The following is a 15,313-nucleotide window of genomic DNA, read 5'->3' as shown; positions in this document are numbered from 1 at the left end:
AGGCAGCATTGTTCACAGGCCCCGAGCCAGGTGGGGCAAGCTTCCCAGTGACAGGCCACCCCCTGGCATGTGCCTCCCTGTGGGAATCCTTGGATCCTGCCTGGCCACGTTTCACATGCAGCCATTCCAGGAGCCTGTCCCAATGTCCTCTGAGCTGGTCCTCGTTCTGCAGAGGGGCAATGCTGGCCAGTTCCTCTGAGCTGAGGGAGCTGGGCCTTGTTAGCTTGGAGAAGAGGAGACTGAGGGGTGGCCTTATTCTGGTCAATGGGTAAAAGCTGGAGCAGAGGAAGTTCCATGTGAATGTCAGCAGAAACTCTTTCACTGTGAGGGTGCCAGAGCCCTGGGACAGACTGCCCAGAGAGGTTGTGGAGTTTCCTGCTCTGGAGACATTCACACCCACCTGGCTGTGTTCCTGTGTGGTTTAGTCCAGCTGATCCTGCTCTGGCAGGGGGGTTGGACTAGATGACCTTTAGAGGTCCCTTCCAACTCCTAACGTTCTGTGATTCCTTGACCTTGGATCTCCCTGCACATCTCTTGGAGCACCTCTGGCCCCTCAGGTTTCACTGGGTGTTGGTGTTTGAACACCTCCTTCTTGGCCTCCCCCCCCATTAATTCCCATGGGAGGTGGGACCAGCAGCTCCCAGGAAGCAGGTGCCTCTTTTGTGCCCACTGGAACTGAGGCAAGAGGAATCCCAGCTTCAGTGGGTTGGAGGCAGCCATGGGACAGAGCTGTGTCCCTTTAAAGCCCCAGGGCTGAAAAGCAGGGCTGAAGTGCCTCAAGTCACTTCTCATACTCCTTACCCTCCCCAAGGAGGAATGAGTCCCCTTCCTCTCCTTGCCTGGGTGTCCTTTCATGGGGAGACAAGGAAACGTGATTCTTCTGCCCAGCTCGTGTTTGATCAGGAGAAAGGACTCTGCTGGACAGAAGGATTTCTCCCCAGTCAAGAGAGGGAATGTCAGTGAGAACTTCCTGACAGAAGTCCCACAGCTCAAGGAACACCTTGAAGGAGCCCAGAAGGGATGGAGTATGTGACGTCTTCACCTGCTCCTCTGCTGAGCTGGGCTGGACTCCAGGGACAGTAGGACCTCATGAAACATTACAGCACTGCAGAGAGACAGCTCTGGCCAGGAGCAGCTCCTCTGCCAAGCTCACAGCACTGGGGACACTGCCTGGAGGCACCGAGGGGAGACCTGTGAGGCTGAGAGAGTTGATAGATGCTGAGAGCTCTCTGGAGGAGAAATCTCCACAGCACTCTGCCTGGTATGTCTGTGGGTGCAGGGCAATGCAGGTTCTGTTCCTGGAGGGATCTCCTAAAGCTGGGACATGGAGCAGTGTGTGGGGTCTGTCAGGAGGACAGGTTCTCTATAGGACAAGAAAGTGCTGCCTGGAAGGGATGCCCTTCTGCCCCATCAGAGGGACAGGGCAGGACAGCTGTCTTCTCCTGGGCATGGCTGCAGAAGAGTGAAGCAGCATGTGCACCCAGGGCTGTCCTTGTGAGCAGGATCCCTGCATCCCGGAGGCTGAATGCTGGGGCTGGTACTCTGCTGCTGACAGGGTGAGCACTCAACCTGGCTCGTGAGCTTTCCACAGGGATAGAGACAGCAGCTGTGAGTTGAAGGAGTGACCCATGGAAGGACAGTGTATGGTCCTTCTGGCACAGGAAAATGCTGCGTGGGTCATCATTGCTCCCAGCTCACGCTGATCCTTGAGAAATTCCAAAGAGAATATTTTTCCTGCCAGACAGAGTCTTTGCTTTGACTTTTCCTCTCCTGTGGGCTGTGCTGAGTGTGGTAGATGAGAACTTATTTCTCCCCTTGAGGATATGCAGTGAAAACTTGTTTCTCATTAAGATGTTGGAGCCTGAGCTGAGCCCTGCACACACAGAGGTTCCCTGGGGCAGTGCCCTGATGCCAGGAGGGGTCTGCAGAGCAGAGCTGAGTGTAGGACAGGTTGGATGATGACTGTGAGCACAAAGCTGGAGGTGACATGGGCAAAGAGAAGCAGCTTAGGGACAACTCCAGGGTGTTTGTGAGCAGGGTCCCTGCATCCCAGGGACTGTGTGCTGGGGCAGGGACTCTGCTGCTGCCAGGGTCAGCACTCAGCCTGACTGCTGGGCTTCCATCAGCACCACAGCCAGAAGCTGTGTGTGGGAAGTGTGACCCGTGGAAGGACAGTGTAGGGTCCTTCTGCTGTCAAAGTGTGCTGCATGGGCCAGGTTTGCTCCCACCTCTAGCTGATCCCTGGGAACTTCCCAGGGACTCTTTAAGAACACCAAGGATGCATTTTCCACTCCAGGTAAAGAGACTTTGCTTTGAATATTCTGCTTTTGCGGACTGTGTGGGAAGTGGGAGCTGAGCTTTTCCTGATAACTTTGCAGCAGGCAGTGCAAACTCATTGGTCATTAGGACTTGTCAGGGTATTTCAGGAACCCTGCACACACAGAGGTTCCCTGGGGCAGTGCCCTGATGCCAGGAGGAGTCTGCAGAGCAGAGTTGAGCGCAGGGCAGGTTGGATGAGGTCTGTGAGCACAAAGCTGGAGGTGACATAGGCAAAGAGAAGCAGCTTCAGGGACAGTTCCAGGCAGCAGAGACATTGGCAGGGAGCAAGAAGGAGCTGCTCCCAGAAATGCCCTGGCAGTGGGGATTTGGTACCTCTCTGACATCCCCCACAGTGCAGATACTTTCCCACAGTGACCCCCTGGTTTCTGCCACCCAGCACAGACTCTGAGCCCAGAGTTCCAGGGTTTCAGGCTGAGCCTTCTCATTGGCAGCCCAACCCATGGCGAGGAGAAACCCCTGAGTGCCTGTCTGTCTGTCCCTGTCCTTCCAGCCTGGGCTGGAGCATTTCTCCCTGTTTCCACTCCTGTCCTTGCTGTCTTTCTCCCCCCATGTCAGTGCCGCTCATCGTCTGTGTGTGGGCAGCTGCAATGAGCCCTGTGAGTGGGGAGTGGGGAGCTGAGATGCTCCTTGGGTAGGATGAGACTGCAGGAGGGCTTTGGAGCTCTGCCCTGCGACACTGGATTCCTCAGCTCTCTGTGGGGCCCAGTTTCTTCTGTGGGGAACAGCAGGGTGTGATCACAGAGCGTCCAGCACAGGGCAGCTGAGACCAGGGCTGATGGACAGAGCAGCTCTCCCCACTCTGCACTCAGGGGAAGGTTTCACTGGCACTGCAGCAGCAATGTCAGGCAGTTCTGACAGCAGAAACACTCCTCAGGTACAGGCAGGAGAAAACCCAAGCTCCAAAGCTCTGCTCTGCCCTTGGGTGAAACTGGAGTGACAGTGCTGAAAAGCTCATTCCTATCCACAGGGGATTTAGTCTGAGATCACACCAGCCTTCTATTTCCTTACTGCTGCAAGGCAGGACTGAGTTCTGAAATTCCTAGAGCTCACTCTCCTCCAGCTGGTACCTTGTTTGATCCAACAGAAAACAGAATTTTCAAAAGGGACCTGCCAAAAGTCCTCCTGAATACAGAGAGAGTCAGTTTGAGAGAATTCCCTATTAATTGGAAGAGGTTTTCCTTACATCATTTTCTGGCTCTTCTAGTGTCTTCCTGGCCTGTAACCTCATGAGGGAGCACACAAGAAGTCCCAGTAACCTTGGGGCTCAGGTCTGTCCTAGACAAGAGAACAGTCCTAAAAGTGCCTGACGTCATTTTTTGGCTCTACCAGCATCCACCTGTGAACATGCTAAACATCCAGCAATATCCCCCAAACAAAAGATGCAAGGGCTGAAAGATATTCCTGGCCTGTAACCTCCCTATGTAGAGTACAAACAGGACCACTAATTTTGGGGCTCAGGGCTTTTACTTCCAAGGGATTGGTCCTAACAGTTCCTGACTTCATTTTCAGGCTTTACCAGAAACAGCCTTCAAATATGCTAAACATCCACCAATTCTACTGAAATTAAATGTGCAGGGGCTGAAAGATGTTGCTGGTATGAAACCTCCTCAGGAATTAGATGAGAAGCACCAGTAACTTTGGGGCTCAGCATGTTCCTTCCCAAGGGAACAATCCTAACAATGCCGAATGTCATTAAGAGAAATTGCAAGAGTTTTTCCTCGAAGAAGATTTCCCTAATTTCTCACTGTGCCTTTTCCTCCTTGGACAGGTCTCCACACTTGATGGTAGCAGATGTCCAACAGCAGCAGCTCCATCAGCCAGTTCCTCCTCCTGCCCTTTGCAGACACACGCGAGCTGCAGCTCCTGCACTTCTGCCTCTTCCTGGGCATCTACCTGGCTGCTCTCCTGGGCAACGGCCTCATCATCATCACCATAGCCTGTGACCACCACCTCCACACCCCCATGTACTTCTTCCTCCTCAACCTCTCTGTTCTTGACCTTGGCTGCATCTCCACGACAGTTCCCAAATCCATGTCCAATTCCTTGTGGGACACCAGGGCCATTTCCTACACAGGATGTCTGGCTCAAGAGTTTTTCTTTTTATTTTTGATCGTCACAGAGCACTTTCTTCTCACTGTCATGGCCTATGACCGTTACGTTGCCATCTGCCACCCCCTGCACTACGGGATCCTCCTGGGCAGCAGAGCTTGTGTCCACATGGCAGCAGCTGCCTGGGCCAGTGGGTTTCTCAATTCTGTGCTGCACACAGCCAATACGTTTTCCCTCCCCCTCTGCCATGGCAATGCTGTTGGCCAGTTCTTCTGTGAAATCCCCCAGATCCTCAAGATCTCCTGTTCAGATGCCTACCTCAGGGAAACTGGACTCATTGTGGTCAGTGCCAGCTTAGTTTTCGGGTGTTTTGTGTTCATTGTGGTGTCCTATGTGCAGATCTTCAGGGCTGTGCTGAGGATCCCCTCGCAGCAGGGACGGCACAAAGCCTTTTCCACCTGCCTCCCTCACCTGACTGTGGTCTCCCTGTTTGTCAGCACTGCTCTGTTTGCCAACCTGAAGCCTCACTCCATCTCCTTCCTATTTCTGGATCTGGTAGTGACATTTCTATACTCAGTGGTTCCATCAGCAGTGAACCCCCTCATCTACAGCATGAGGAACCAGGAGCTCAAGGATGCTGTGTGGAAACTAATGACTGGATGTTTCTAAGCAGGAATAAACTGCTCATATTCTTCTGCATATGACTGGCCATGGAACTCACATTAGGACAAAACTGATTTAGTATGGGTTTTGTTGTTGGTTTCTTTTTTATTCTGTTTTGTCTAAACCATAATAACATGGTCCACATTTATCCCATTCCAAATTAAATATCTTCTGATCTTGTGTGACCCAGATACTGCCTAATGATGAGCTGTGCTTGCTTTGCATCATGTCTGCCTGCAAGGGGCACATTTATTTATTTATTTATTACTTATATTTGAAAACATTTTTCTTAAGCTGAATCACTTGACTACTTTGGATTTTCCAGGATTGGTACTGATGGTAGTCGAAGAAATACTCACCTTCCCCTGTACCTGCATTGCTGCTAGTCTGTCTCTTTCATTTCCGTCATCATTCAGGTGTTTCCACCTCCCCTAAGATGTCCATGTCTAAGGACATCTTTTCAGCAGACTAGGTGGATGTATGAACTTCACTTTGCTCACAGTTTTCCACCTCTGCTTGCTCTTTGGTCATTCAGATGCCACTTGGCTGTCTGATCTCTGCTTTGACCTTCAGAAGTCTAATGAACTGCTCTGTTATGTCCTGGTTTTGACCAGGATAGAGTTAACTTTCTTTCCAGCAGCCAGTGGAATGCAGCATTTGGGAGTTGGGATGAGAGCTGTGCTTATAGCACTCTGATGTTTCTGGTTGTTGCCAAGCAATCAATGACTTTTCAGTTGTTCATATTTCCCTGCTTATGAGAAGGGACTGGACACAGCCAGGACAGGTGATCCAAACTGGCCAAAAAGGGGATTCCATTCAATTGTGTCATGCTCAGCATAAATGGAAAATTGGTGGGGGAAGGAGGAGGCAGCTCCAGGATGCAGGGTTTTGGGGACAGTCCATTTTTGGGATGGCTCTGAGCTGTATGTTCTGAGCTGTGCAGTTGGGTGAGAAATTACACTGTGTATCACCAGATTTGTATATTTTATTACAAAGTCCTGTTGTTGTTTCTCTCTCTCTGCTGTTGCAGCAAACTGTCCTTCTCCCAATCCTTGAGGTTATGTATTCATTGGTTTTTCTTCTCTCTCCCTTTCCCCCTCCCTCAATTCCTCCCTCCCCACTCCCTCTTAAAGAAGAAGTGGCTGGTGTGCTACCTGCAGAGCTTTCATGCCAGGAACACCTTTTCATTTAAAAAGTTGGAAGGTGGATCCTGGTAGAGACGGAAAAAATGTCAAGGAATACTAGGGTTGTTCCCCTTGTAGGAATCTGCAGCTTCCTGTCCACTCCCTGGGAAGGCTTCAGGCCAGGAACATCTTTCATCCCTTGCACCTTTTGCTTGGGACGTACTGCTGGACATTTAACAGGTTGGAAGGTGGGCGCTGGTATAGCCAGAAAGTATAGCACCATATTACTGCCCTAAACCTCCCCTTTCCCTTCCCAATTGCTCCCATATCCACCCCAAGAACCCCACTATGGGAATGGCAGGATGGTGTCGGCTCTGGATCAGGCATTAACGCCTAACAGCCAAACCACTCTAGGAAGCCCAGGAGTCTCCCCCTTTTATGTGTAATAGACACTAACAAAAGGCTTTTTGGAAACTTAAACTAACCTTGATGACAGCACCAACCTTGGGATTACCAAACTTAACTGAAGACTTCCAATTGTTTGTCCACAAATGGCAACATCTTGCTTTGGGAGTTCTGACCCAGACAATGGGAAGCTGGAAAACACCAGTGGGATACTTTTCCAAGCAACTGGACTCGGTAAGCAAACGATGAGCCTCTTGCCTACAAGCAGTGGCAAGAACCATCACAGTCTATGTCCAACATAGTGGTCACAGTGTTGGAACAAAAGGGGACACATTGATTATCCCCTAGCAGGATGTTGAAATACCAGGCAATTCTTACAGAACAAAATGATGTAACCTTGAAAACAACTAACCTTGTGAATCCTGCAGTTTTCTTGGGTGCTGCACGGGAGGAAGAACAACCTAAACATGACTGTATTGTGACCATTGAACATACATACTCCAGGTGAGAGGATTTGAAGGGCATTCCTGATGAAGATGCTGGATGGGAGTTGTTTAATGATGGCACAACTTTGTTCAGAAAGGAACTTGACACGTCGGATACGCGGCAACCACTGAGAACACGGTGATAGAAGCAAACACATTACCCAATAGAGCTGCTGCACAGACAGCAAACCGATTGCATTGACAAGAGTGCTGGATCTGAGTAAAGGAAATAAAGTAAATACATGGACAGACTCAAAATATGCCTTTGGAGCAGTCTATGTCCATGGAACCCTGTGGAAAGAACAAGGACTATTGTCCTCCCAGGGGGCAAATATTAAGCATGGAACCCTGTGGAAAGAACAAGGACTATTGTCCTCCCAGGGGGCAAATATTAAGCATCAAAAGGAAATTTTACAGTTCTTGTTGGTGGTTCAAGAACAGGTCCAAGTAGCAATCCTGCCCTGTAAAACACATCAAACTGAAAACATACAAATAGCAAAAAAATAAAGATTCAGAAAGATGGGGGACAACTCTCAAGAGTCAGGTAATATTGCCTCCCTTAATGATGAGAGAAATATTATGAACAAGACATCAGGAGTGTCATTGGGGTGCAAAAGCCCTAGTGAAGTTTTTCACAGGCCACATAGTGTCAGTGTGAATGTTAGAAAGGGCCAAATCAGTAACAGCAAAGGGTGAGGTGCGTTTAAAGAAACAATTCAGTAGTACAAAAGAAAATTCCAATGGGTGAGTTAAAAACCAGAGAGGAACTGGGAGACTATTGGCAAATTGATTCTTTAGTTACCTAAATGTAACAGCTGTAAGGATGTTTTGTTTGGGGTGAATACTTTTTATGGATGGCTGGAAACCTTTCCCTGTCGCACAAATCGAGCTAAGGAAACAGTTAATTGGTTCCTACAGGAGATTATTCCTAGAACTGGAATGCCTTTTGGGATATCATCTGACAGAGGACCACATTTTTGTGGCCGCAGTGGTGCAGAACATGTGCAAAATCCTAGGAATGTCCTGGGTTTTGCATGCCTCCTGAAGACCACAGCCTAGTGGGACAGTGGAAAAGATGAATCAAATTAGCAAATCTGTCAGGAAGCCAAATTGAAAGGGCCTCAGGCATTTCCACTGGCATTGTTATGCGTAAAACCCCGGAGTGAAGTGTCAGTGAGTCCTGATGAGATAATGTGTGGAAAGCCATGTGAAACTCCCAATCCTAATGTGCATATGACAGAAAAACAAGATGTCTGTAATTATTTGCTTTCTCTTGGAAAAGCTCTAGCCAGACTCCACAGAGTGTAGTGGTGCAGAATCAACCCCTGACACTGCAGAATCTGGTACACAGATTTCAACCTGAAGATGATGTCTATATAAAGATCTGGAGTGAAAAACCTCTACATGGAAAGTGGAACGGACCCTACCAGCTATTGTTAACCACCTCTACTGCAATCAAGATTGCCTCTGGGCTTGGATCCACTACACCAGAGTGAAGAAGGCAACACCCACTAGCTGGAGAATGCTTGGAAATCCAGAGACTTTAAAGTTAACTTGGAAACATGATTAACAAATCTGCCAAAAAAAAAAAAACATCACCAAACCCAGCACAGGTAACAAATAGTACTCAGAGACAAACCTGTAACTTGGCAAGTAAAAGCAGGTGAACAATCTTGGATAAGAAAATAAATACAAACCAAATATCAATAGCAGGTAAAACTAAAAAAATTATAATTTGATTAAAGAAGTTGCAAATTGGCAAAACATACCACAAATGAATTCAGGATGGTTTACACTATGCTCAATGGGAAGAAAACTCCCTTTAAAGGAAATAAAAATTTGCATTTGGCACAAGTGAAAAGATCCACCAGCATGTGACAATTTGACATTCAATGAAGACAAAATTTGAGTATGTGAAAGTATTGAGTATAATTATCAATACATTCAAAGGAGAAGTGTCACAGTCACCCTAATAAAACAGCTTCACTTCTATGTTATTTTGGTTTTACTGTAGGACTCAGTTTTGATTTTAGAGGAGTTAGAACAGCTGTGAGAATATAAGGAAAGAAAGAAAAAAAAACCAAACCCCACTCCAACGTGATTGTTGAAATATTGTTTATTGGGCCAATGCTGCTCCGGTCCCCAACAAAGAGCTTCCCGCCAGCACGGCTCTTTTTATATATAATTCAAATAGTTCTTGTAATAAAATAAATAAATATTTCTCTTTTCACATTTAATAGACAGACAAAAACAGAACAGCAAAACCAACCCCAGGTTACAGGGACTTCCCGATGGATTTTGTCACACCTCCACAGACGGCCAATGCTCCGGGTTTGGGGTGGTTGGAAATAACAATTTTGTTTGGTGGCTTTTGAGTTTTTTGTGGGTTTTTTTGTTTGTTTGGTTGTTTTTCCTACAATGGTTATCACAAATCCAGTTTAAGGAATCAAGTAAATGCTGAATATTCCAGAAAGGGAAGCAAACACTCTTTTGCAGCACTTTGTTCTTGGGAAGAGCAGCTCACATAATTTCCCGCCGCAGTGTGTGCTGCGGGCTCTGGGCACACGTGATGGAAGGTCACGGCTTCTGTTCTTAACCCTGATGTCACCACAATGGTTCTGGTTGGCATTTCAGGGCCCGTTCGCTAATTTCAAAGAGAGTTGCTGCCTCCAAAATTAAGGGGGAGGGGGTGGGTAAAACAAGTAAAATCAAAACCAAGTTAACTACTACTCCTTAACCTAAACTCAAACCTAAAGGGGTGGAGTTGTGTGCCTGCTGCCTATTCAAAGAACATTCCAGAAGAGAATATAAAACAAGAATCACCCCAAGGTGATCACAATAGTGCCCGTCTCACAGCAGCTGCTGGTGGATTATGTCCCACACCATCTTCCTGTGGAAGTGAGGCATGTGACTCTGGAAAGAGAAGGAGAGAGAAAGCCGTTAACATAGGAAGTCAGGGCAGAAAGGAGGCACAAACACCCAGTCCGTAAAGGACAGGGAGCGCAGCTCTGCCCTGCTGAGTCCACCCTGAAGTGCCGACCCCAGCAAGCAAGCGCACAAGGAGAGGTACAAAACCTCAGCCCCTGCCCCAGGTTGCTGCCTGAACTCCCACGGCTCTTTTATCTGCGCGGAGAAACTCGGGGCAAAAAGCTCTGGAGCTGTTGGAAACCTTCTCTCACCTGAGGAAAGGTCATGGGCTCATCTCGGGAGATGCCGTCTGCGTGTTGGCAGTCACTGCTGTTCTTTTGCTGAGGGATTTCCTAATGAAGGCAGAGGATGGCAGAGGATGTGCTGTTCCCTCAGAGGACGAGCAGCAGGCGTTACCCACACCAGCCCTGAGCTAACCGCACCCAACTCGGGATGCGCTTCCCACTCCCGCAGGCTCGGAGGTTCCCCCCAGCTCTCGGCACACCCAGCTCTGCACAGCGCTGTGTCTCTGCAATCAAGGCTTGAGGCCCCACTTTTCCCTGGGAACTTCCTGAGAAACACTGGCACCAGCCCCTGCTCCGTCACACACTGGGCTCTGTGCTCCAAGCCAGAATCAATCATCATCCCAGAGCTGATTTTTGCTGCCTATGGTCTCTGACAAGGGCTCGACAGATCCTTAAAAGCTTATGGAATGGGGACAAAGTCAGATTCACCTGAACAGGGCAGACAAATTAAACACATCCCAACCCCCCAAACAGAAAAGAGAGCATTGGGACAGCAAGAAGAGATTCCCAAGCCAGAGTTCCTTGCAGCTGTTCCACAGCCTCTGCTTTGGGTAACCCAGTGTCAGCTACGGTACCTCGGTGAGCAGAGCAAAGGGCTCTGGTTTTTCTCCAGGATGTTGATTTCTTTCCTTCAGGGGCAGCTGGCTTTTTGGGCAGAGCAAGTGGCAGATTTGGTAATCCCTCTTTTGAGGCTTCAGGTCCATTCTGATTCTGTTAGACAAAGGGGCATCAAGCAAGCAGGGATTTGTTTGCTGGGGGACAGCACAGAGAATCTTGCTCATGTGTAGAACTGGGAGTGGGTTTGCACACACACACCCAACAGGCAAACTCCAAAGGTGCTTTGTAATTACAGTCCAAGCATGTGCCCGGGTACAGCTGCACCCCAAAAGAAACAGAGGCAAGAGAGGCAGAGAGATTGGCTTGAGCTGGCGTTTCGAAGCCCAGGAAAACCCAACCAGGACAAACACAGAAATCGCTGAGTCAGCACCGCCAGGAGCACAAAGCTTTCTGATCACAAACAGCCCTATTGTCCTATAAAGAGGAATAACCAGGAACCCATGCTTACCGTCACGGTGGTTTGTTGCCTTGGTATTCCATTCTTATTAGTGTTTTCTCTTGGTGTGTAGTACCTGCGGGGAAGGGGACAGAGAGAGAGAGGTGAGCTGTGGATCCTGCCCAATTCTCAGAATTTGTCCCCCTCCAGACAAGAAATGCTTTTTCGAGGCTGATTCTAACCAGAGCCTCAGTCACACGAACGCACGACAGCGTCGTCTCAGCTCTCAGTGCCATTCTTTCACTGCCCCAAGACTGGGTGAGGAGGAAGAGCTGGGAGCTCCCTAAACTTTCACAGAATCACAAGGTTGGAAAAGACCTTTAAGATCATCAAGTCCAACCATTCCCATCCTAAGATAAACCAGATCCCTGAGCACCTCATCTATCCTTTTTTTAAACACACCTAGAGAAGGTGACTCAGCCCCCTCCCTGGGCAGCCTGTTCCAGGCCCTGACAAATCTTTCAGGGAAGAACTTTCCCCTAACATCTGATCTGACCCTGCCCTAGTGCAGTTTGAGGCCATTTCCCCTTGTCCCATCTCCTGTCCCCTGGCTGCAAAGACAATTGCCCACCTCTCTGCACCCTCCTGTCAGGTCAGTATAGGGTGGGGATAAGGTCTCCCCTCAGCCTCCTCTTCTCCAGGCTGAACACCCCCAGCTCCCTCAGCCCCTCCTCAGAGGTTTTGCCCTCCAGCCCCTTCCCCAGCCTGGTTGCCCTTCTCTGCATTCGCTCCAGGACCTCAATGTCCTTCTTATGGTGAGGAGCCCAGAACTGGACCCAGCACTCAAGGTGCGGCCTCACCAATGCTGAGTACAGGGGCACAATCACCTCCCTAGACTTACTGGCCACACTATTTTTGATACAAGCCAGGATGCCATTGGCCTTTCTGGCCACCTGGGCACACTGCTGGCTCATATTCATCCTGCAGTCATCCCTCTCCAGGTGCCAGGCTCCTCTTGTTTCTCGTTATGGGTTTCCTTCATTGGAAAACGGGGCAGCAACCAGCCCTTCCTCGACGCTTTGGGATCTCCCTGTGAGAAATACTGCACAGCAGCTGCTGTACACACGGTGCAACGTGACCTTCTGCAGCTGCACTTGCACCCAGATACAGTGAGCTGAGGGAAAGGGACACAGAGCCCAAAGGAAGAAGACCCCTGAGCAGAAGAGACTCTTACCTGATCTGATTTTTCTGGGACCATTGTGGGCTGCACACGGCTGCATGTTTGATACCTGCACAGAAAAGTGGGAACAGGAAAACAAGAAGTCAACTCCCAGTTGCCACCAGCTCTCGGGTTCTGGGTGATAAAATAGAAACCAACTTTTAATGACAACCATGAGAATAGGAAGATCAACCTCTGGCAAAGGGTTTGAATACCACACACGAGCCTCCCAGAGCTGAAGCAGGGCATTTATTGTGTCTTAAATGTAAGGCTACACATGGCTACACTAGAGATTTCTGGCAAAACTAGATCCTCCTCCAGGCACAGCACAGCTAGCCATTTTCCACAACAAAAAAGGATTTCCCCAAATTCTAGCATCTGCTCCCAAATAATTTCAAACCCCACAGGAAGAGAGAAAATCCTGGCATTCCCTGTGTTGACTTTACATTTCATGTTCCCAGATAAAACAGGATTGCCGACCGAGGCAAAACTCATCAGTGTCAAATAAGAGGAAGATCAAGTCCTTTGAATGGTGCTACAGAACAACCAGCGCTGGGGATCTTTTACCTTCAAGTTACACTGCCAGCACTAGAACTAATGAGACAAGGGGTCCTGTGCCCACCTCCTCACCCAGTCACAAGGCCACTTCTCCCCCAGGGTGGTCTCAGCACCTTGTAGGAGCCCAAGGACACAAGTCGCATCCCCCCGTGACCACCCCACAGCAGGAGGGGACAGTCCCCCATCTCATACAGCACAGCGTTCGGCAGTCATGGGGCAGAGGACACACCTCTTGCCAGGACAGAACCCTGGCTAACAGTTCTTGTAGGACCTCGGATCTGTTACAGATGTAGCCCGTGGGTATGGAAACAAAGCCCCGAAAGATGAACCCCACCAGAGCTGAGGAGCAGCACCATGAGGGCTCATTGGTCCCAGAGGCCACATCCCCCCGAGAGCCGATCCCTCCCTGCTACCTTGACCATGGGACCTAGAGCCTCCCTTCTCCAGCAGCACCCTGCAATTCCACACGGAAACACCTGGATCCCCTTAACCTCAGTCCCAGTCCCGACCAGCCCACACTCACCACACCGCACAGACAGGTTTGGCTTCCTCTTCCCAACAAATCTAATGAGTTCCCCCAAAGAGAGAGCTCCTCCCATGGCAGGGAGGGGATTGCCCTCGCTCCTCCAGCCACCAGACGACATCCCCATTGTGTCTTCAGGCCTGGTGAGAATCCCTTAGGGAAGAGTCTGTGCTCCAAGACCTGTCCAGCCCGGAGCCAGCTCTGAGCTACAGAGCCCACTGATGGGTCAATGCCACTCCGGTCCCAAACAAAGAGCTTCACGCCAGCACAGCTTTTTCTATAGAATTTAAATATTTATTGTAATAAAATAAATAAATATTTATCTTTTTAAATTTAAAAAGACCAAAAAGAGAAAAACAAAAACAACCCCAGGTTGGAGTTCCTGCCTCCAAAATTAAGGGGTAACCAAGTGAAATCAAAACAAAGTTAAACTGCACAGGAACATGGGAGTAGGATGGAACATGGGAGTAGACTGGAGCAGGGGAAGGGATGGAGCACACGAAGAGACTGGAGCAGTGGACAGGGTCAGAGCAGTAGACAAATCAGGAGCAGTGGACAAGGCTGGAGCAGTGGAGAAGGCCAGAGCAGAGGATAAGGGCGGAGCAGTTGACAAGGACAGAGCAGAGGACAAAGCTGGAACATTGGACGAGGCTGGAGCACAGGATGAGGCCAGAGCTCAGGACGACGCTGGAGCAGTGGATGAGGCCAGAGCAGTGAACGAGGCCAGAGCAGAGAACGAGGCCAAAGCAGAGAACAAGGATAGAGCAGAGAATGAGGCCAGAGCAGAGGACAAGGCCAGAGCAAAGGATGAGGCTGGAGTAGAAGACGAAGCCGGAGCAGGGGACAAGGCCAGAGAAGTGGAAAAGGCCAGAATGGTGAACAAGGCCAGAGCAGTGTACAAGGCCAGAGAAGCGGACAAGGCCAGAGCAGTGTACAAGGCCAGAGCAGTGGACAAGGCCACAGACGTGGACCAAACCAGAGCAGTGGACAAGGCCAGAGCAGTGCATGAGACCATAGCAGTGCACAAGGCCAGAGTAGTGAACGAGTCCAGAGCAGTGAACGAGTCCAAAGCAGTGGATGAGGCCGGAGCAGTGGACAAGGTCGCAGCAGCAGAAGGGTCCGGAGCAATGGACGAACCTGGAGCAGAGGACGAGGCCGGAGTAGTGGACAAGGCCAGAGAGGTGGACAAGGCCAGAGCAGTAAACAAGACCAGAGCAGAGGACAAGGCCAGAGCAGTAGACAAGGCCAGAGCAGTGGACAAGGCCAGGGAAGCAGACCAAGCCAGAGCAGTGGACAAGGCGAGAGCAAGGAACAAGGCTAAAGCAGTGCAAAAGGCCAGAGCAAGGAAAAAGGCTAGAGCAGGTAACGAGGCTGGTTCAGTGGATGAGGCCGGTGCAGTGGATGAGGACGGAGCAGTGGAGGAGGTTGGAACAGTGGACAAGGCTGGAGCAGTGGACGAGGTTGGAACAGTGGATGAGGCTGGAGCAGTTGATGAGGCTGGAGAAGTGGACAAGGTTGGAGCAGTGGACGAGGACAGAGAAGTGGACGAGGCCAGAGCAATCGATGAGGCCGTAGCAGTGGATGAGGTGGAAACAGAAAAATGACTAACCGACCTGAGCGATCCCCTGATAAAAATAGAGCTCGGGGAAGAACAAAAGGAAGTTGAATTTCTCGTAGATACAGGAGCAACTTACTTGGTTTTGAATCAAGCCTTAATGCCTTTGGAGAATATTTATGTGTC

General features: G+C 49.6%; 1 protein-coding gene across 1 annotated transcript; it reads left to right on the top strand.

Moving 5' to 3' along the window:
- Positions 1-4,131: 4,131 nt before the first annotated feature.
- Positions 4,132-6,269, top strand: LOC311204684 (olfactory receptor 14A16-like; the record flags this gene model as incomplete). Its single annotated transcript, XM_084281075.1, has 2 exons — positions 4,132-4,944; positions 6,186-6,269. 2 exons carry the CDS (start codon positions 4,132-4,134, stop codon positions 6,267-6,269), a joined length of 897 nt encoding a protein of 298 aa, XP_084137201.1.
- Between the last annotated feature and the right edge of the window lie 9,044 nt (positions 6,270-15,313).

The sequence above is a fragment of the Gallinula chloropus genome (genome assembly GCF_964237585.1).
Source record: "Gallinula chloropus genome assembly, contig: HAP1_SCAFFOLD_118, whole genome shotgun sequence".
Lineage (NCBI taxonomy): Eukaryota > Metazoa > Chordata > Aves > Gruiformes > Rallidae > Gallinula > Gallinula chloropus.
This window is presented reverse-complemented; position numbering and strand designations above follow the sequence as displayed.